We start from the raw sequence: 21,485 nt of genomic DNA on the forward strand, positions 1-21,485 counted from the left end.
TATCTTTTCTTGTGTCTCACTCTCTCTCCTTCACACACACACACACACACACAGCAGTCAAGTGAGGTTGGCAGATGGTAGATTGGTAAAAGACGGACGGCGTGGTCCAGATGTTGCTGAACCCACAGTGCAGAAGGCAAAGGGCTTTGATCTGTCACACCACAGAGGAACTGCTGTAGGAAGAGGAGAGGAGAGGATGCTGACTGGTCCTTTAAAGGAGAGTGAAGTGAAGTGAAGTGAATATGTGTGCCTCTAAACAAGAGGGAGAGTGTGTTAGTGTAGTGGAGCGAGAGAAAAGAGGAGGATGATATTCCCATGGGAGAAAATACCAGGGGTATAACTCACAAACACGCACATACATTAACTACGCATCCGCTAATGCTTAACACACGCGGCCCAGACTCCCACACATAGCTCTTGGGTTTACTCATATGACACATGACATCCATGTGGGGAACAACAAAGAGGCATGCATACACACACATATACACACAAATTCAACCCACACTGAGCCCGGGGGTAGCCTGCAGTAAACACCAGAAAGCCACACATGCTGAGTTGTGAACTGGGGAATTGCCTTAACACAAAAAAAAAAAAAAACGCACACACACTCTGAACCATTTTTAAGGAAAAGCTGCATCCATTTATCAACTATTTATCGCCTTTCCGATCATGTTTCCAAAGGTTTTTTTTCTGTCGTTGACACTTAATAACAGCACCCTGGGTGAATAAAGGTGAAATAAATCACAAAGAACGAATGAATCTCTGGGTGGGGAATGTGAAGCAGGCACATGCCAAAACATTTAGGTTTTGGCAGGCTGCATTGCCAGCTCAAACACACACACACACACACACACACACACACAACTCAGCAGGTTAAAAACGATTGTTTGGAGGTGAAATGTTTAAACTTCCCAGGTTACAGTCCCCAGACTTTTTGCCCACAAGTCTCCAGAGGTGAACGGGTTTAGCTGGAGCCTGACTCACCCGCTGGAACCAGAAAAAAAAAAAAAAAAAAAAGACGGTTCGGTTCTGGCCAACGCTCAGTCACTGTGGTCAGGGAGTCAGCCTGCCAGTCGGGCAGGCAACCAGTCATTCAGTCAGCCCGCCAGCGCTGACTTCTCTGACATTTCAGCGAGGTCGGCCAGCCAGTCAGAAAGCCAGCAGGTCAGTCAATACAGTCAGGCAGCTGGCCTAAAAATGCGGTCAAAGATTGGACCACACAAACAGTCATTCTGCTGTTCGGCTGGATAATGGCCATGGGTACAAGTAGAAAGTTCACTCAGGCTGCCAGATGTCAGTCATTGCAATCAGTCTGTAAACAAGGCAGCTTGTCTTTTATTTGATTAATAAAGCTCCCGGTGACCCTGCCACATTCTGAGGTGATGAGAGGGAAGTGTTTTCTTCTCGTTTTCATTCAACCGCCCATTGACCCTTTACTCATCCATTCACTCTGTCAGGGGAATGTCTGTTCTGCCAGGCGGTCGACAAGAAAAGCCACCCAGGCGAGCGGTCGCTGCGGTCGGTCATCCAGTCAGGCAGCGAGCCCGAAATGTGGTAAGCGACAGCCCCGCTGACCCAGTCAAGTGGCGAAGAGGCAGAAAATGTGTGCTTGAATAATGGCATGGATCTCACCTCTGTACTGTGTTTCATTAAGTCAAGAGAAAAAGTCAAGACAGCCAAGTGGCAAGCAGTTCTATCAATGAGGCAGCTAATCAGTCAGCCATTTATCCAATCAGTCAATAAACCTGTCAGCCAGTAAGCTGGTCGGTCACTCTGCCAGTCAATGACTCAATCAACCAGGCATGTTCAACCAGAAAAGTTGTCTCCATTAAATGTGGTGAAAGATGTACCCGGCGACTCTGTGCACTCGTCCAGAAATGAGAATGTATTATTATTTTTTGCTTTATTTGCCATTACAGTTCCCCCTCCAGCCTCAGTGGGAAGTTTGTTAAGCCCCTTTCCCCCAGGAAAGACATCAAAAGCTATTTCTCACTATAACGTGTTATTAGTTTTGTCATGTGGGGACCCACCAGATACAGGCTCAAGGGTCCAATTTGGCTTCTCAGCCCATACTTTAAGAGAAACAGTTCTCGTATTCACTAGTCCATGTAGCCAAAAGCAACCAAATCAGCCTGTGGTCAGGAATACACCCGCTGACCCCTCATAGCAATGTGGTGATGAGTTAATGTGGGTAAATTTTGGATTTTGCTGTAGCCCTGGCTGCCCATCAACAGGTCAGTAAGTGATCCATCCAAGTAATTGCTCTGGTCAATGAGCCACTCATTCATCTCTGGCTTCCATTCATTTCAACAAGGAATCAAATCTGTACAAAAGTCATCAAGTCGGTAAGCATCCCATCAATCAGTCGGCAATCTCGTAACACATCTAGTCAACAACTCAGCCAGATCTTATCCCCCTCTTGACTCCTCGTCTGTAATCACTCCCTATTTACCGTAAAGTGCACTACATTAACTTTCTGACATTTTATTTGAGTGTTATCAGAGTGTTGAGTGTCCTTCATGGGAAATATTTGCATTCTGTATTTTTATCTGCCCTCGCTATGTGTGTAGGTGCACAGTAATGCTCTGAGATAGGCTTAACGCATTTCCAATTAAGGTTGACAATGAGAGTTTTTTACTGCAAGCACTCGTAAAACTGAAAACAGCATGGGAAAACAAAGGTTTCACAAATGTACCTGTTGGGCCACAGACCACCCAAAACTAGCAGTTAGCACCACAGTACATTAAATAAGCACAGAAATGTCAGATAAGTCAGACCTAAGTGTTTAAGCATATGTCTCCACCATATAAAATAGTTTCTTATTGTTTTTTTGTCTCGTTCATTGTTGAAGGGCTCAAACTGAGTTTTGTTTTGCGACCCTGGTGTTGTTAAATGATAGATAAATGAACCTTTAAAGCTTGTATATCTTGAACGTTTCAGTTGCGTCAGAAAATGACCACAGACGTGAGTAAGTTTGTTGGTTTTACATCCAGTATTTACGCAATGCAAACCAACCGCAACCCAGCTCTCAACTGTCGTCAGGGTGATTCTAGTGTTTTATTATAGGCAGTATTGAATGAGATCGACTAAGATGATGATCTAGGGTATAAATAGTATACAGCAAATAACTCTAAATGAAGAATACTACATATATACTGGAGCAGCCTATAGTAAAGGTTTTTAAATGCTCACTACAGAAATTCCCAAAAACTCTATGAACATAACGAAGTCGTCGACTAACCCTAACCCTTTGCTTGTACTCAACCAAAAGTTAAAACAAAAGCGTGTGACGAGATACAAACTCCTATACTGTTTCAGGGCCTAGAGGTCCTTTTGTGTTCAACAGCTTCTCAAAATCTGTGAAACAATAATCTGTGCAGTTGATACAGAGCAGCAGGACAATGATGTTTGAGTCAGGGGTGCGAGCTGTGACTGCTTGTGTAAGTCTAGTTCCTTCAGCCAGACGGTAATTCATTAATTCAAACAGTCTGAAAAGTCTTCCATTAATCAAATCCATCTCCTTTACATATCAGTCTGTACGTCATCCATGTAAGCAGCGACTCCCAGAGCATCAGGTTCAACGCGTACAGTAGATGCAAACCAGCCTGTTAGTCCTTCATTCAACCATTTAATTTTTGGCATTTACAAAGAGCCACAATACAACAGATGACCAAAAAAAAAAAAAGGACATCAGTTGTGTGTGGAAGCAATCAGTCCATGTGCACCCAGTGACCCTGTACAGTGCATCATGAGGCTGATGATGCTGCTCTGAGTCATCTTATTATCTGATGAGGAGCTGCTTTGGAGAGAGCAGAGGATATCTTGGGGGAATTTCCAGATGTTGTTGTGGACGTTCTGATACATCAAACACGCGTCGAAGAAATGTGTGTACACACAGAACGCACTCATAAAAGTGAACGTTCACACACACACACACACACACACACACACACACACACACACACACACACACACACACACACACACACACACACACACACACACACACAGTGACTTACTAATGCACTGGTGGACCAGGCTGCAGCTGGGCCAGGCGGTTAAAAATCCCAGAGGGGCTTTTTACAGTCATCTAACCACCGTTTTTTCCCTGCTTCCCTCGCTGTTTTCCTTGTGTTTTTATTTTGTCACTGATGTACTAGTGCAGGCTATATTTCTTCTTCAGATACACTGAGGAGGAATAACACATTTTATTTACATGTCCCTCCTGACTCTCTTTCTGCCCAACAGGAAACGTGACAGGAAAATCACGTCTTTTATGTATTTTAAAAGTTCTTACACCTTATTCTGTATTCGACTTTGAGCTGGTTTTGTTCCTCTAGATCTGAAAGTAACGCAAAGCAGACTTTTGTTAGTTTCAAAACAATATTTAAAATTGTGTCGACGAAGGCTCTCAGTCTCAAGTGCTGTATCGTAGCCTGCAACGTGTCACCTCTCATCCAAGAGGCTTCTTCAGTTCTCAGTAACTGGAGGGGAGTTGCAGGCTTTTAAACTCTGTGTGGGAGTGTCCTTACAGAGTCGTTAAGGACACGTGTGAGCTCTGAGCTTCAGAGTCGTTAGGGCCACTTGTGGGTCGTTGACCCAACCGGCCTTCATGTGGGTTGCTAGGGCTAGGTGAGCCCAGGTGTGAATGGTTGTTAAGCTGTCTTGGGAGAGAACTCAGTGCAGCATTGTAGGTGGGTGATAATTAATGTCGTAGGCCACCTCCGTCATTCCAGTTTGACATAGATGGGGTCTTTTACTCCTCTTTCAAACCATCTGTCCTCTCTGGCCAAGATGTTTACATCGTTGTCCTCAAAGGAATGATTTTTCTCCTTCAGATGTAAGTGGGCAGCAGAGTCTTGACCTGAGGAGTCGGCCCTCCTGTGTTGTGCCCATCGTTAAGGGGGAGGTTGTTTTATCTCCCCAATGTACAAATGTGTGCGGCCCTGACTGCAGTGAACAGCATAAACTACATTGCTCTGTTTGTCCTCAGGATGGACTGAAGAAGTTTCTGCCTCAGCCTGTTGCTAGGTCTTAGATCTTCCTGGGTCTCTCAGATATTCCCGCGACATTAGGAATGACGCCAACAAGGTGAGAGAAATAACACTGGACTCAGAAGAAACAATGGTTTCTTCAACAATGGCCGCTACAGGACAGCGCTCTGTCGAGCAGAACCATCAGAACAGATAATGAACATGAGCCATGATACTATTCTCGGCATTCCTCACTAAAAACCACACTGACGCTACTGGGCTAACTTGTGGTACGCTGTGTCCCATGACTTCAATGACATGTCCTAACAGCTCCAAAAAAACAATTTAAGCTCTAACAGGCGAGATAACAAACTGTATTAAAAGTCAACAATATAACGAGAGCGTGTAACTGAAAATGTCAAGGTATAATTTTAAAGCTTTAAATACAACTGAGGCTTTTGCAACACATGACATTTAGACTGTCCTCGTTCTTTACTATCCAGCCACTTGTCCTTCTCGCCATCGCTCTTATCTAACTTACTGCTGTCAGGCTGGCTTCAATCCATTATCTGTGTGTGTGTGTGTGTGTGACAGTCACTGAGTCATTAGTAGCCGATTAGCCTTTTGACCCGCTGCTACCCGTCTTACTTAACCAGTGAAAGGGTGTGTGCATGCGTGTGTGTGTGTGCGAGTGTGTGCGTGTCTGTTGGATCAGATATACTTGTTTATATAAAGTGTGAACAGAAGCTGCCTGTTTAATGAGTTACAACCAGTGATTTTGCATACTGTGTAATGTTCCATAGGAATACATCTATTCAAATTACGTCGGCTGGCACTTCCTCCCCGTACCTGCGACCCAAAATGCAAAGCTTGACATATACACTTCCCCCATTCCAACTCAATCAGTTTTACTGGGATAGGTCCAGGGCAATTATAATTTCTACTCAGTGTGAACCTGCCAAGTCTGAAGCTCTTACAAGTCCAGAAAAGTGCAAAAAAGCCTTCACAAATCACTGACTGTTTTTTCAGCCGTGCTCAGTGTGAACTGACATCTCTGTAATGTTATAATGTGTTCAGTACTTGGCGGCTGTCAGATTGTCATAATACAGGCAGGCTAATTGTCGAAATTGACTTTTGGGTCTGCCCCCGTCTTTCTGTTGTGTTTGAGTTGCTGTATTTTCTGCGAATGTATGCTTGCAGGACTTTGTACCAAAATCTAAAAATGTTGCCTAAATCGCTCGAATGTTGTTGTTGACTGACAACCACAAGACAAGGTAAATATAAAGGTTTTATTAATTCCAAGTCAATTAAGACCACTAAAGCACTTATAAATATGTCTTTTGACTTGAAATGTTGAATTGTGTGAACATAGTAGACTTAAAATGTCTTTTTCGATTGTTTGTAGAAAACAAGAGATGCACATTTGCGATACGTCTGAAATTTATCTTAAAATAAGTCCTGGTTGTTTGTTTTCACAGTAATGAAAACATTAATAACCATGATTAAGGTTAGTATTGAATTCACTCATTACACCCTCACACGTTTATACTTTATTAACAGGGAATGGTATCAATGCTTGAACAAAGTAGCAGCTCCAGCTGTTATTTACAGTCATGAAGTTGACTTTTCCATGTTGACGTTGATGTTTTCAGCTTTGACGGATAGATTGTGTAGACTAAGCTTAACTAAAGGATGTAAGTACAACTGAATGACTAGGTTGAGGAGTTAAACTATTGTTATCCATACTATTATTGGATACGTGTGTTACAGTAAGTGCAGGTTGTCTGCGACAGAATAAAACCAAACCAAACTTGAGCAGTGCACTGAAAGGCCTCGCTGCCTTATCCAGAAACAGTATCTACATCCACTCTCAGTGTCCACTCCTCCCCTCCCCTCTTGGCTGGGATTAAGGCATGTTGACCGAAGGTTTTACATGACTTCCATGCCTCCCCGACCCGAGTTTTGCATATAATCACAGACGCTGGAAACCTGACCTTCAGATATTCCACTACCGGGAGCCCACATGATATTCACCATTATCCTGCAACCTTAGTTTTACATCTCATGAGCGCCACGGATTCTTGATGCTTGTCACCCAATCAATCAATAACTATCACAGCTCCGTAAAACTGTAAAAACAAATCTGAATGCCAACCAAGCAGTCGAGCAATTGCAAGTACCATCTGCACAATCGATCTTTTTGTCCGGCAGCACATAAAACCATGTTGGTAAGGAGTCTCTCCGTGTAACGCTTCCAGTGACTGCCCGCAGCTTTACACGCTGCTCAGAAAGCCAAGCGTGTTCAGCCAAACCACAAACAACGGGTTCACATTCACCGACGCGGCCACCGGTCCGCGGGGGGAAAAAATGAAGCAATAAATAAAATAACCGCTATCTCATTTCTTTCATTCGGTGAAAAGGGGCAGATCTTCTCATGTGTATGTGTAATTATTTTCCTCTCCGGCTCGGCGTTGTCACCGGGGACCGAGGCTGTCGAGTCTCTGCCAAAGGCCCATTCACTGTCTGCACATAGCCAGTGTTATGCAACGGCTAATTACTTCCACTCGGCCCCCGACAAAACTGTGGAGAGGGAGAGAGAAAGAGAGGGAGAGAGGAGGGGAAAAAAGAGGGGGAAGAGGGCGATAAAACAAATAGACGGAGGGGAGGACAGACGGCCAGACGAGGGGGACGAGAAAGAGGAAAGGCAGAAGGGGGAATGGGGAGATAGAGGGTGAAGGACAGGGAGGCAGAGAGGGATAGAGAGCCTCATCTTCCTCGTCTCTCTGCGTCTCTCCGGCAGTGTTTTGTTACAAGAAAAAAGCGGCAACGTCGGACCTTAATGACCTCTGCACCAAACGGCACAACAGCTTTACCAAAAATCATGTAGCAGCAGCCAAATATGGTCCAGAGAGAGAGAGAGAGAGAGAGACATGTGGAAGATGAGTGTTGTCAAAGCCAGACGGGGCCCGCAGCCCTTTTCCTCTCCAACAATTTTTGGAGATGATGTCATTATTCATAAAAAATAAAAAAAAAACAGAAAGAGAAAAATGTGTCTGCGCCTCCGGCTCTACTAGAGCAAAAGTAAGAGGGGAAGGTGGGAAGCCAAGGAAAGATGAAGACATAGACAGATATAAAAAAGGAAACAAGGAGGGTTGGATCAGGACAGAAATAACTACAAGAAAAAAGGAGAGAAACATCAAATAAATGAAGAGAAACTACCTCGAGTCTACTCTCACAAAATCTCTTGAACAGAAACAAAACGTGGAATTAAAGATGCATCATGTAACCTTGAAGGAATAATAACTATTGATTAGGGAGCCTTGCCGGCAGCCAGGCTAGCTGTTTCCACCTGTTTTCAGTCTTTGTGCTAAGCTAAGCTAACCAGCTGCTTGCTGTAGCCTTAAATGAACCCGACACCTGTGGCGACACACTAACTCGAGGTTTTTCCGATACCGATACCATAACCAATAAGTTATTTATTAGAAATGAAACCTTGCTACTTCCCAGCAGTACTTCCTAGCGCTCGTATGAAATGTAACAGATTTCTTTATACTGCACAAAAAGGCAACATCCAGAAACGGTGAGCGATCAGTACCAGTTTCGGCCAATACACAAACTTCGGTTATACTAATCGATATTAGGAAGTAGTAGCAGTAGTAACTTTGTCCTCGGGGCTTGGCGCTAGGATCTCTTATGCATGATTTACAGCAGAAAACACAGACAGTCTCGCCCCAATTTCACGGAGATGACCTTAACACCTTCCTTCAATTCTCCCAAGATTCAGTTGCTTGAAACTCTTTTGTTGTCTGCCAGACAATGTATAACTTTTGCAGCGGATATCTGAACATCCTGTTCTAACGCAGTGGATTAAAATCTACTCAGAGGCTTCCACGGGCTTCTTCTTGAAGGACGAGCCAATTCAGGACTTTGTGGACTGACAACTTGTAAGTTAGTATTTGTTGTCCTGCAGGACATACCCTGTGACCAGTAGCCCAACGCACTTGAACTTTCTGGTGACTTTTTAGATGCAAAACCTGTGACGTTACCTGAAAGCAGCAACCTGTAAATTGCCTGTTCTGGTTCTTGCTTCAGTATGAACTGAAGAAAGCTGTAATACGTATTTTTATCCTTGTTAAGCTCATTTCTTGCTTGTTGACAGTGTTTTTACCCCGTACTGAAAAGACATCACTTCTGTGTGGGAATAAGGTTTCCTACCGCTAATTCTGCCCCGACCACAGGGGCTTGAATGGGGAAGTTTCAAGCATCGCCGGTGATCTCAGCCCCAAAGGGACCGAACGAGGAATGGAAAAGAAAAGAGGCAGAGAGAGAGCAAAAAAGGAGTAGTTTCGAGATGACGGACGACAAAATGAAGATGAACATACCTCTGTCAGAGACTTTGACGGAGATCATCGGCTCAGTCACACTTACACTCACCCCTCTTCTCCTCTATCTCCCCATCTATCCATCATCACTCCATTTCAGCACCACTGTATGTCACTGCATCATTTTATCACACATCAGATAATATATAAGCCCCTATTCATCCATCTATCCTTATCTATCTTCGCCATTGCTCTTTCTCTCCCAATCTGCTCATCTATCTCTTTGCCTTCAGGCTCTCTTCAATCTGTTAGCTCCATACTGTTTGTGTGTCTGTGTCACATATGTGTGTGTCTGCCGAGACATTAACCTACATCAGACGATGTAAACAGAGAGGGCGAAACATTTATCCTCTCGCATCTTACAATCACGAAGATGAGGCACCACGAAGTGTTTTCGTCTCTATTATTCATCACCTTTGTCTTCCGTCCTCGTTAAGACTCTCAGGATGTTAAACCGCCTTTGTTGTCAAGCTGCACGTCACAATTTATCATTTCTTGTTTTTTTTCGAATGTGGGAGAAGTCGATTTCTCTTCTCAAGTAAAACTGCTAACGCAAGCCTTTTTTCCACTCGCCGGTCAAAGATTCATTTCACTTTCTCTGGTTTCCACATTAGGTATGCTATTTCATTTGGCAACGCTAAGATCTGAGTTACGTTCTGTTTGTTTAATTTGAAGTGTTTATTGGAGCCGACTGCCACGTTTTTCAAATGCTCAGTTAGAGCTGCTATTAAAGCGCTGCAGAACATTTTTTCAGTTTTTTTTTGCGACGATAATCACAAACCGCCTCTTTTTATTTTCTGCTGTTACGGCCGTCAAAAATAAATCTTATTTAAACCGGAATGACTGAAGGTATTTAGTGGAAACTGAACTAACTTTAACTCTTTGACACAGCGACTCTGTTGTTGAAGGCGAACCGCACAAAATGCAGCAGAGCTCAGGCCTTGAATGCCGCTCGACAGTAAAAACAAGAGGCACTTAAACTTCGGCGGATCACGGAGGTGAAAATGATTCGCCGCAGCTTTTAGGCTACTTCATACGCAACAAAAACTCGTCTGTGAGAATGAGACACCTCAGCAGATGAAAAAATGTTCATCTGCAACATTTGACCGAGTCTCACGCGGGGGATCATCCGTCCGTCTCCCAAACAGAACGTACGCTCGTGTTTGTGTGTGGCCTCCCAGTGTGACATATCCGCCTAATAGGCATTACTCTGCAGTCTGAGCATTTTCATTAGTTCCTAGAATGCCAGAATAACCACATGGGTATGTGAAGCAGCTGCAGTAGTACTAGCGAGCCACAACAACCTGCCGGGGCAACAGAGAGAGAGGGAGAGAGAGAGGCAGCAAGCCCAGACTAATCTACACTGTGAGAGTGAATATAAGTGGGTCGAAGAGCATGCCTGCACACATCTGCCTACCAGCTTGCTTGTGTGTGTGTTACATTGCCTACATGTGGCTCCAAAGCTGCTGCCCGTAGTGTGTTAACGTAGGAATGAGCTACAGAGTAGAAAGTTGGTGTTCTTGTGCGTTTTTTCTGCATGTACGTGTGTATTTTACTCATGAGATGTTTATAAATATTCATGAATATGACAGCTGTGTAATTTAACAATTATTCTGTTTTGGTATCTCGACTCATTTTGTCACATTTTTGGAAATCACATCAGGAAATTAAAGTTTGGAGGCTGCATCGACTGCTGAAATCTTTATACGGTGACATAATGTCTACAGCACCCAGCGACTGACCTCTGATTTACATGATATCAGTTTCAATGCACGAGTTGCTGGATGTTTATGTGTGTGTGTGTGTGTGTGGTGTGTGTGTGTGTTTGGGTGTGTGTCCTACCTGACCACAGGCTCTGGTATGGCCTCCAGGCTGGCAGGGACCTGCACCCCCTTCTCCCACTCTTGTCTCCACGGGTCCGAGAGCACGTAGAAGTCGTCCGGGCCGAGCTGAGCCGAGTCCGGCAGCTTCATGGCCGTGATGAAGTCGGTACGAAATACCTGCACAGAGAGGGAGGAACCGGTGTGGTTAAATGTCAGACACTGAAGATATACACCAATTTTTTGGGCATTCACAGGGCAAATGTGTGCTTCTGAGCGAGGAAGGTGATGCGTGCTAACTGTTGGGACCATGCACAACTTTCACTATTGGCGGCTCATCATTCAAGAAGATTTTAATCTGCATATTAGCTGCATATAAATGTCCTTTTCCAAGTCAAGAGTAAAGGTGTGCTTCGCCTTCGCTGCGCGGCTGCTTCAATCGCTTAGTTAAAAAATCCCTGAATTCTTTAGAAAGGCGCTGGGGTCGTCACCGTCGCTCTTTTTCAGGAAGTCAGTCGTATATTAGATCTGGCAAAAACTAAAAAATAGGTGTTAAAATCCATATTGTGTTCGTGCAGGCGGTTTACATAATATCATCATTAGCTTTGGGTGAAGGACGCAGCTTTTTATGAATGAATAAAGCTCATTCAGTGTGCAACTGGCAGAAAAGTTCTGAATTCAAAAATGAAAAATGTATTTCCTCTGTGTTTTAAACATGATTTAAAAAGCTACATCTCATCTGTAGCCAGATGTAACCCCGTGCCCCTTAAACAGGGAGGTTGTGTCAGGTTATGAAGGCAGACTGTTTCCACAACAGTTTTCTTTCACCTCAAACCTCCAGCATGTCAGACCCTCCCTCAGTCCTGTCAGATCCTAAAATGATCTTCACAGTCTGCCAGCTCAGACTGCTCATGATTTAGTCATTACTGATAAAAAACAAAACAAACCTTCAGGCTCAAGTATGATTCTGTGGTTCAGCTCGAGCATAAACCTGCATTAGTGTCACTAGAGCAGGTTGCAGAACGTGAAGAACAGATGCGGGAAGACATTGAGCAGTTTTTGTCAATGAAAGCGTTGACCCCTCACTCTGCAGCGTGGACTACATGCATATCTTCAGCTCATTGTCTCTGTGGTCTCTTTAAAACTCCCCGTGGAAGTTTTCCTTTTAGTAAGTTTGTGGAGTAACTTTTGACTGTCAAAGCTCTGAATCAAGAGTCGGATCCTAATGTGATTGTGAAGCCCAATTTAAAGGATAAGTTCACCCAAAACCTCAGTCGTTATCCTCTCATCCCTGTGCTGATGGAAAGTCGGATGAAGTTGTGCAGTCCACAGAACATTTCTGGAGCTTCAGAGCAAAACAGTGTTGCAGCATTCTCCTAAACAATTGAAGTAGATGGGGATTTTTTTATAAAAGTGATTTACTTCAATTGTTTCAGAGAAATGCTGCAACTTTTTTTTTGCTGTGAAGACTCATCCTTAACGTATAATACAGTATGTAGACTATTACATCCTCTGCTTTATCATTCTGCTGCTGACAGTTTAAACTGTACAGAAACAAACTCCACAGGTGACACCATCATCGGTAACTGCCGTTGCTTTAGATGTTGCTTTTTCATGTCATTACAAACGTGTTTCCTGTCTCCTTACATCTATTTCTTCGCATCTCTCGGCAGGTGGTTCTCATTTCCCTCGCTTACATCTTTTCATTACATCTCTTCCTCATCTATAACATAGGAGGAGATAGAAACAATTCATTTTAGATACATGAGAAGCACCTGCTGACGAAGGAGGAAGTGTTGTAGTAACCAAATTGTTGATCTTAACCCTGGAAGACCTTAACAGGTTAACGCCAACTGCACCGTGTACTGTACGGAGGAGGCTTCTATAAAAAACGAGCAAGGTGGCCTTGTTTGTGATGCAGTGTTTTGCAGACCTGAGGGAGTGGGTGTATTCAAGCAGACACAATCATTCTCACACATAACGACACACACCTACGCTGACACACACACACACACACACACACACACACACACACACGTACAGTCTGTCTCTCTCTGTCTGCTCTAACCGGGACCCGAAGCAATGATATAATCAGTCATATAGTCAAGGACATCAGGCAAGAACACACACACACACACATACACACAGGAAAACAAGCAACACACACGCATACACACACACGCGGCAGTGCAAAATCAACCGTATGACTTCACTCTACGTTTTATCATTACTTTCTAAGCCTCCTTATCCCTGCTTTATTAGCTCGTCTCCTCCATCCTACTCCCTCGCTCCCCCTCCGTCTCTCCATTAACCTCTCCATTTCCCCCTCCCTCCATCCCTCCTCCTCCTCCTCCTCCCGCTCAGTCCCCCCAATATGGATTTATTTACCTTCGTTTATTTTGACGCGAGAGACACAGACGGGTGAGAAGAAACAACACGGTAACACGGAGGGATGGAGAGAGTGAGACAAAACGAGCTGTGAAACGAAAGAAGCAAATAAAATGTACGAAACGGGCGGCTGTGGCTCAGGGGCAGAGCCAGCGTCTTATCATCAGAAGGTCGCTGGTTTGATTCCCCTGGTCTGCATGTCAAAGTGTCCTTGGGCAAGATACTGAACCCTTAACTGCTCCTGATGTGCTGGTCGGCACCTTGCATGGCAGCCACCGCCATCAGTGTATGAATGTATGAATTACTGTCAGTCGCTTTGGACAAAAGCGTCTGCTAAATGCCCTAAAATGTAAATGTAACAAAAAGCAGGAGAGGGGTTGACAGAGACAGTTTATGGACTGATTGTTTCCATTGAGTCTTACTTTAGCGTGCTAGCGTTTGCTAATTAGCGCCATATGCAAAGTACGTCTGAGCTGCGTGCAGGTAAACAGTTGAAACATGAGAGCTAAACTTCATTCTTGCGTCTCAAGTTGCTAATCGGACTGTAAACAGTTAAAGCCGCGCAGGATAGGAAGTCTCGCTCTAGATACCCGTTATCCAGACATCTGCTGGCTACAACAAAAGTCCTGAGAAACTGGCCATTGCCCCAAATTGGCTAAATCAACTTCATGATTTCCAGCACAGCATGAAGGACAAGTTATTACAGTTCATCCTGAGGGTGACGCAGTGTTTGTCAAGGAATCTCACTCAAAACTAAAAATGTCAACCTCATGCTGGCGCTAGAGGAAACACTGCCATCCCTAAAGCCACACCGCTACAGTGGCACATTCTGACCAGGCTCGATGATTTTGGTTTGTTTTCAAAAAGTTTTAAGACGTATTTGTGACACTTCAAAAGTTTGCATAAGAGTTGATAAAAAAGAGGCTCGTAGAGGGAAGTAAAGAAACGTGTTAACGGGGAGGAAGCAGCAACAGAAGCAGCAACACGCTGTATGTTTTAGCCGACTCTCAGAGGGGCTGATGTTTCAGACCGGACGGCTGGAGAAGAAATAACTGTTGAGGAGGGGAGAGGAGAGAGAGTGATAGTGATGTAGGAGGACGGAGTAGAAGATGAGGAAGAGGAGAACGATGTTTAACTGAGTGAAAAGAGAGGATGGAGGTCAAGATCGGGGGGACGGAGAAGGAGAAGACAAATCACCGAGTGTGAGAGGAATGAGAAAGAGCGAGTGAGAGGGAGGGAAAGAGAGGAAAAGAGGGTGATATTAATGTAAATGGAAGGAGAGATGAAAGACAAGGACAGACGAGGGTGTGTGTGTGTCTGTGTGTGTGTGTGTGTGTGTGTGTGTCACAGAGCAGTATATGAAAAGGCCATATGTAAAACGCAGTATCCTTGCTTCTGCTGCTCAGCTGCCTCGACTGTCTGCCAGCACAAATAAATAATGCAATGGAGCGTGCGTGTGTGTGTGTGTCTGTGTGTGTGTGTGTGTGTGTGTGCGTGCGTTTACAACTCCGAGAGTATGTTGCGTGTTTTTTCTTCACGTACAACCCGACTCGTTGTGAATGATCGTGTGTGTGTTCAAGTTTTGTCCGTGTGTGGGTTTGCAAGTGCATGTTTGTATGTGCATGAGTGTGTGTGTGTGTGTGTGTGTGTGCGCGAGCCAAGGCCATGATGAATATTGCCTTCTCCTTCAGCAATAAGAGAGGAGGACAGACAGAGACTGAGGGTGATCCACTCCTCCTTAATATTTCTCTCTTTTATCTCTGTCCATCTTTTTTCTCCCCCTTTCTCCGACGTTCTCTCGTTTCTTTTTTTTTCTTCCCGCTCCTCATCAGTGGGGAGAAGAGACGAAGAGAGGGAAAAGGGGTGAAGAAAAATATGGAGATAAGAGGTGGAGAGATAAGGAAAGGAAGGAAATAGGACGACGAAAGAGTAGGGAGGAAAAAGGAGGAGGAGATAGGGAAAGGCTAAAGAACAGAGGAGAAGAGATGAGATGAGAGGAGATGAGAGGAGAGGAGAAAAGAAGAAAGACAAAAGTAGACGGGAGGAGGAGAGGATAATGGAGGAAGAGGAGGATGAACAGAAAAGAGTCTGGAAAAATTAGAGGAGGAAATAAGAGGAAAGGGGAAAGAGGAAGAAAGGAGAAGGAGAAGAGAAGAGAAGAGAAGAGAAGGTATAGAAAAGTATAGAAGAAAGCAGAAGACAAAGGGAGGAAATGAGAAGAAAATGACTAAAAAGGAGGAGAGGAGAGGAGAGGAGAGGAGAGGAGAGGAGAGAGGAAAAAGGAAAGAGAAGGAGGAGCAAAAGAAGAAGAGGAGAAGAGCTTATCATTGATAATAAATAAAGAGAAGAGAAGGGAGAAGGAAATGATGAGGGAGGGGAAAGTGACTGAAGGAGAAGTAAAAGAAAAGGGAAAAGAGGAGAGAAGAAGAAATGAGACATAAAAGAAGGAGAGAAGAGGAAAAGGGAAAGATTGAGGAGATGAGAGGGAAAGGGTGAAGAAAAGAGGAAGAGATTTGAGGGGAGGAGAGGGGGTAGAAAAAGATGAGGTGGAGAGTTAAAGAGAAGGAAAGGAAGAAAAGGAGAGATGAGATGGAAGAAAAAGGGAAGAAGAAACGAGACAAAAATGGAGGAGAAAGAAGAGAAAAAGGAAGAAGTGCAGGGCTGAGGAGAGCAGATGCAGAAGGAGAAAAGGAGGAGAGAAGCTCAGTATATCAGTTTTATTACTGAGTGTTTGTACAGGAATGACTGCAGCTAATTAATGTCTAGGAAACACTATTACAAGCTCCTGCAGTTTTATGTTCTGCCTTGTTTCTCTCCCTCCCTCTCTCGCTCTCTCTATTACTCCAGCCCATCTCCTCCCTGCTCTTCCTCTCATCCACCGCCCAGCCTCTTCCTCTTTTTTTCACTCTTTCTGTGACAGACAGTTGGGAGTCACCCAGCCTCGGTGACGGCTGACGGGCAGACAGATGGAAAAGTAGCATTGTAAAAAAAAAAAAAAACAGGCAGAAAGTCAGACAGGTAGAGGGCAGAAGAGCCGACGCTGTTGCCAAACTGTCAAGCAAATTTTACGCAAAATATAAAATGCAAATGAGCTGCCTTTCCCTCAGCATCCGGGGTTAAAAAACACATCAGGTAGGAAAAAATGGGGCAAAAACAGAGTCCTTCAAGAGCTGATTAGATCTGAGTAACTGTTTGTCTTGTCCAGAGTCAGTTAATGTCAGTTGTGCTTCATGCAAAACACAAAAGAAATGCATTTGGCTGCACTATAACGGAGCAACTAATGAAGAGTTATGTTCTGCAGTGACAGAACAAATATCATTTATGGCTGGTTTTGCTGGACAGAGACTGTTGTGCAATGAGCCCGAGGCAGCCATGGAAACTCTGTCAGTAATCACTCAAAGAGTGCATTTCTTTTTCCATTTATCACATGATTTATTCATTGCTGGAAAGATTTTCCACATCGATTAACTTTAATAACTTTTCTGAGGACATGTGATTGAATTTTGCCATTTCCACTCAGCTTTCCAAATTTGATAATAAATCATAATTTGCAAATGAAAATATTGAGTGCGTGCACGACTCCAACTGAGCAGCGAATGATAACGGTACGTTTTCCAAAACACAAGACAGAAAATCCCCTTTCAGCGTGCAGTTTATTCATATGTCATTACAATCAGCCTCTGTGTTCGGCTGCTCGCAGACGCTGCTTATCAAGTTTATTTACATATTTTTTTTCCTGCAACAAGGTGAACACAATACATCATCTAAACACCAGAGAAGGACTGAAACCATCCTGAGACCGAGAGCAAAGCAGTGATACAAACATCCACTGTCTCGAGTCACTGTCCAGTTTTTCCCCAACCACAACACAACAGTTCATGTTTCTTTATTTCCTCGGTTAAATTCTCAGTTATCTGTTATCCATTGCTCTGGTCTTCCACGTAATCTATCGCTCTGGTCTTCCAGGTGATCTATCGCTCTGGTCTTCCAGGTAATCTATTGCTCTGGTCTTCCAGGTGATCTATTGCTCTGGTCTTCCAGGTAATCCATTGCTCTGGTCTTCCAGGTGATCTATTGCTCTGGTCTTCCAGGTAATCTATCGCTCTGGTCTTCCAGGTGATCTATCGCTCTGGTCTTCCAGGTAATCTATCGCTCTGGTCTTCCAGGTGATCTATTGCTCTGGTCTTCCAGGTGATCCATTTCTCTGGTCTTCCAGGTGATCTATTGCATTGGTCTTCCAGGTGATCTATCGCTCTGGTCTTCAAGGTAATCTATTGCTCTGGTCTTCCAGGTAATCTATTGCTCTGGTCTTCCAGGTAATCCATAGCTCTGGTCTTCCAGGTAATCTATTGCTCTGGTCTTCCAGGTAATCTATTGCTCTGGTCTTTCAGGTAATCCATTGCTCTGGTCTTCCAGGTAATCTATTGCTCTGGTCTTTCAGGTAATCCATTGCTCTGGTCTTCCAGGTGATCTATTGCTCTGGTCTTCCAGGTAATCCATTGCTCTGGTCTTCCAGGTGATCTATTGCTCTGGTCTTCCAGGTAATCCATTGCTCTGGTCTTCCAGGTAATCTATCGCTCTGGTCTTCCAGGTAATCTATCGCTCTGGTCTTCCAGGTAGTCTATTGCTCTGGTCTTCCATGTTTTCCTGTAAGCGGAGGATGTTGCTCGCGGCTCGTTCGTTACACTTCACTTCTTTCTATTTTCCCCGAACCCAGGTTAGGCAGAGAGCGCAATGGCGACATGCTCAGTAAGAAAGCGGGTTTTGTCTGTATTGCATGGTTAAAATAGCAATGTCAATGTGTTGCAGTTTAAACAATATAGTGTATGTTAAATGTGCAGGTGCATAACTACTCTGTGTGTTGAAGCTAAAGCAAGACTGAAGTGTATACAGGGTTAAAATGAATAATGTTAGCGTGGACGGTATTGGACCTCTGCAAGATGATTGAAATTGTGTTTGGTTTTAGCTTGAGGTATTTATACGGAGCATTCTCTAGCACACACACACACACACACACACACACACACACACACACACACACACGAACCACAAAAACAAAAACAAAAACAAAACGAGACATGAACACTCTACTAATAACTTCCTCTCCAAACCAAGATTCAGCAACAATCAAATTATTGTGTTTGTGTGTGCAGAGAGGCTGCGCTGCCTCATTTCCCCCAAATGTGACAGGCTGTCGTGATGCAAACATCGCGCTCATTTGCATTTCAATAACTCAAGTTTAATTTTTTTGTTTCCGTCACCAGTTTGCTTTGCATCACGAGCTATCCAATCACACGGCGCAGAGTGATCGATGACCTCTCGCTGAAACTCAATAGATGAGACTCAGCCGCTCAGATAACACACACAAACACACACACACAGAAACTGTTGCATATGTGCACACACACTACAAACAAACACAACTAGTCCCTATCACACAGTCAAACACAGCTTTACACACACGCACACACACACACGTTCCTGTGGCCAGTCAGTGAGTCAGTAGGTCAGTATGCTATGCCGAGTTATGGTCTGTATGCATGCAGGGCTCTCATTAAGTCCAATCTAGATCTGGACCGATGACATGACCAGGGGCTGTGGAGTGTGTGTGTGCGTGTGTGTGTTTGTGTGTGTGTGTGTGTGTGTGTGTACCAGTAGGGGGGCTGCGAGCCTGACAAGCATTCATAATCACACTGAACTACACAGGCACACAGAGCACTGTGTCAAAGCATTTCTGTGTGAGAACTGGTCGAGGCTCTATCACGACTATAAACACTGTCAGAAGTACTACAACTACTGCCAATACTAACACTACCAACAGTACTATTACCTCTACTTATACTTTCATTACTTTGCCTATAGTAGTACTCTCAGGAAACATAAAACTACACTGCTAATACTGTGATAACTATGACGACTACTAATAATTCTCCTCCTAACAGTGTTGCCGTTAAAGCTATTATTACCACACGTACGTCCATCAGACCTATGACAGTTGACTCCACCACCATGAACACCCAGGCTCCAGATGACCACTACCATGATAGCTACTGCTACGTCTAAGGGCCCGTGTCCACAGCCTTTTTCCAAATCGAAACTTTTCAGAAAGGAGCCGGTGACGTGCCGAGCCGATAATATTCACCACGTTTTTGTCACCTACGGATCGTGTCATGCGCCCACATCCTCCTCGCTCTGGTGTCCCAATGTCAGATAAACATCGATCACACAGTGGTGGTTGTCAAGATATTGTTGTCATAGAGACAAGGACGCACATGCAAATCGCCCACGCTTTTCTGTCATAAAAAAACCCCCAAAAAAATGCTATGTGGACACGGCCCTAATACTGCAGCTGCTTCCAGATGTACAACACTCACTGACACTGCAGACGGTGCAACTATTATGGAGCATGTGTGCTACCAAGACCAGTAGTTAGGTCGTTAGTTGGGTTGTTAGGTAAGTTTCAAGCACATATAAGTGATCGGCCCAAGCGGACTTAAGAGACACTGAAATAAAACACTTTGTCTTCTGTCACATGAATGAATGAAATCTGCCACAATAAAGTAACACACACAGGTTTTTTTGTAAACAGTATCTTAGAAAACACATATCATATTCCCTTTCACGTGCTGCTATAAACAGGAAGCAGATCGTATACTGCGGTTTGTTGCTTAGTGACAGAAAATATACAATGAACGATGCAGGAAACAAAACTGCTTTTAATAGAATCTACCTGGATAACTTATAACAGCATAACACCTGCAATCGTAACATATGCCAGTGATGCTACAAACACTGACACATGTGGGACACTTGGCCAAAGTTTTCCAAGAGCTCAGTTTTCAGTGACCTAAAACGCCATTAATGTGTGTACGAACACAGTAAAAGACTTTAACATTATTTTCACTGTCCCCCCCACCTACCTGTTGCTAACTACTGATGCTATCTCAACCACTCTTCCTGTCGTGGCACGTTCTCTTAAAAGTCTTTCAAGCTGTGCCATCTCAACAGGGCTCCGCTTCTCAACTCACACGTGAAAAACACTCCAGACAACAACTCTGCAGCCGTGATTCTGTTGCCGTCATTCACTTTAAACACAAACTAACAAAACACTCCTGAATCTTGAACCGACGCCTCGTTCTACACATCTGCTGAGGAAACCCTCTGATCATCCACGTTATTCTGAAGTCAGAAGAAAAGATTTTATATCAACTTGATACATTTTCCCTTGTACTAGTCGTGATGCATAATAGTGTTATTACAGCCACTAGAGGTACGACTGCTGCTTCATGATACACTACCACTAATACTGCTGCTGTTGCTGCTGTATTGCTGCAACCGGCCCTTCTGTGACCTCCACTCCTACCACTGGTTTAAGTGGACTTTTCAAGAAACTATCCTCACCTTGCTCTGTAAACTGTCAGCCAATACGAGCTCTGATTCAGCTTTTATTTGTGTGCTGTACGAGGCCGCTTGCCTGTCTGGCTTTTTTTTTTTTTTTTTTTTTTGGGACTGACTTGTATCTCCATCTGCGGCGCGGTGATAGATTAGCACTGTCTGCTTCCCCCTCAGCCGAACAGAACAGAAACCACAGAGGATGACTGTTGAAAGCTGACATTTCAAACCAGGAAACACACTCTCACTCAGGCAGATAGAGACACACGCCGACGTGTTCACACTGACACTGAAGCAGAAACACACACTGACACCAGCACAGACACAAATGCATGTAAATATACAGTGAAGAAGAAGACGAAGAAGGAGAAGGAAACAGCTAAACACAGGACATAGACATTTGCATCCATGTACATGTGCTTTTAAAGGTCAGCTGACATCACACATTATCGCTGGACTCGCTGGTTATCTAGAGAAAACAATCAGCACCAGGAATGACAGCACCGATAGAGGGGGAAGGACAGAGA

The 21,485-nt window shown here is 44.1% G+C and overlaps 1 protein-coding gene across 2 annotated transcripts in view; it reads right to left on the minus strand.

The window, feature by feature from the left end:
• jade2 (jade family PHD finger 2) overlaps positions 1–21,485 on the minus strand; it is a 190,997-nt gene that overhangs the window by 123,268 nt on the left and 46,244 nt on the right. For both annotated transcript variants that reach the window (XM_084374194.1, XM_084374193.1), the window contains exon 4: positions 11,201–11,358. In XM_084374194.1, coding sequence (XP_084230320.1) covers positions 11,201–11,358 — 158 coding nt within the window. The remainder of the gene's footprint in view (positions 1–11,200; positions 11,359–21,485) is intronic.

The sequence above is a fragment of the Pagrus pagrus genome (genome assembly GCF_965226575.1).
Source record: "Pagrus pagrus genome assembly, chromosome: 14".
Classification (NCBI taxonomy): domain Eukaryota; kingdom Metazoa; phylum Chordata; class Actinopteri; order Spariformes; family Sparidae; genus Pagrus; species Pagrus pagrus.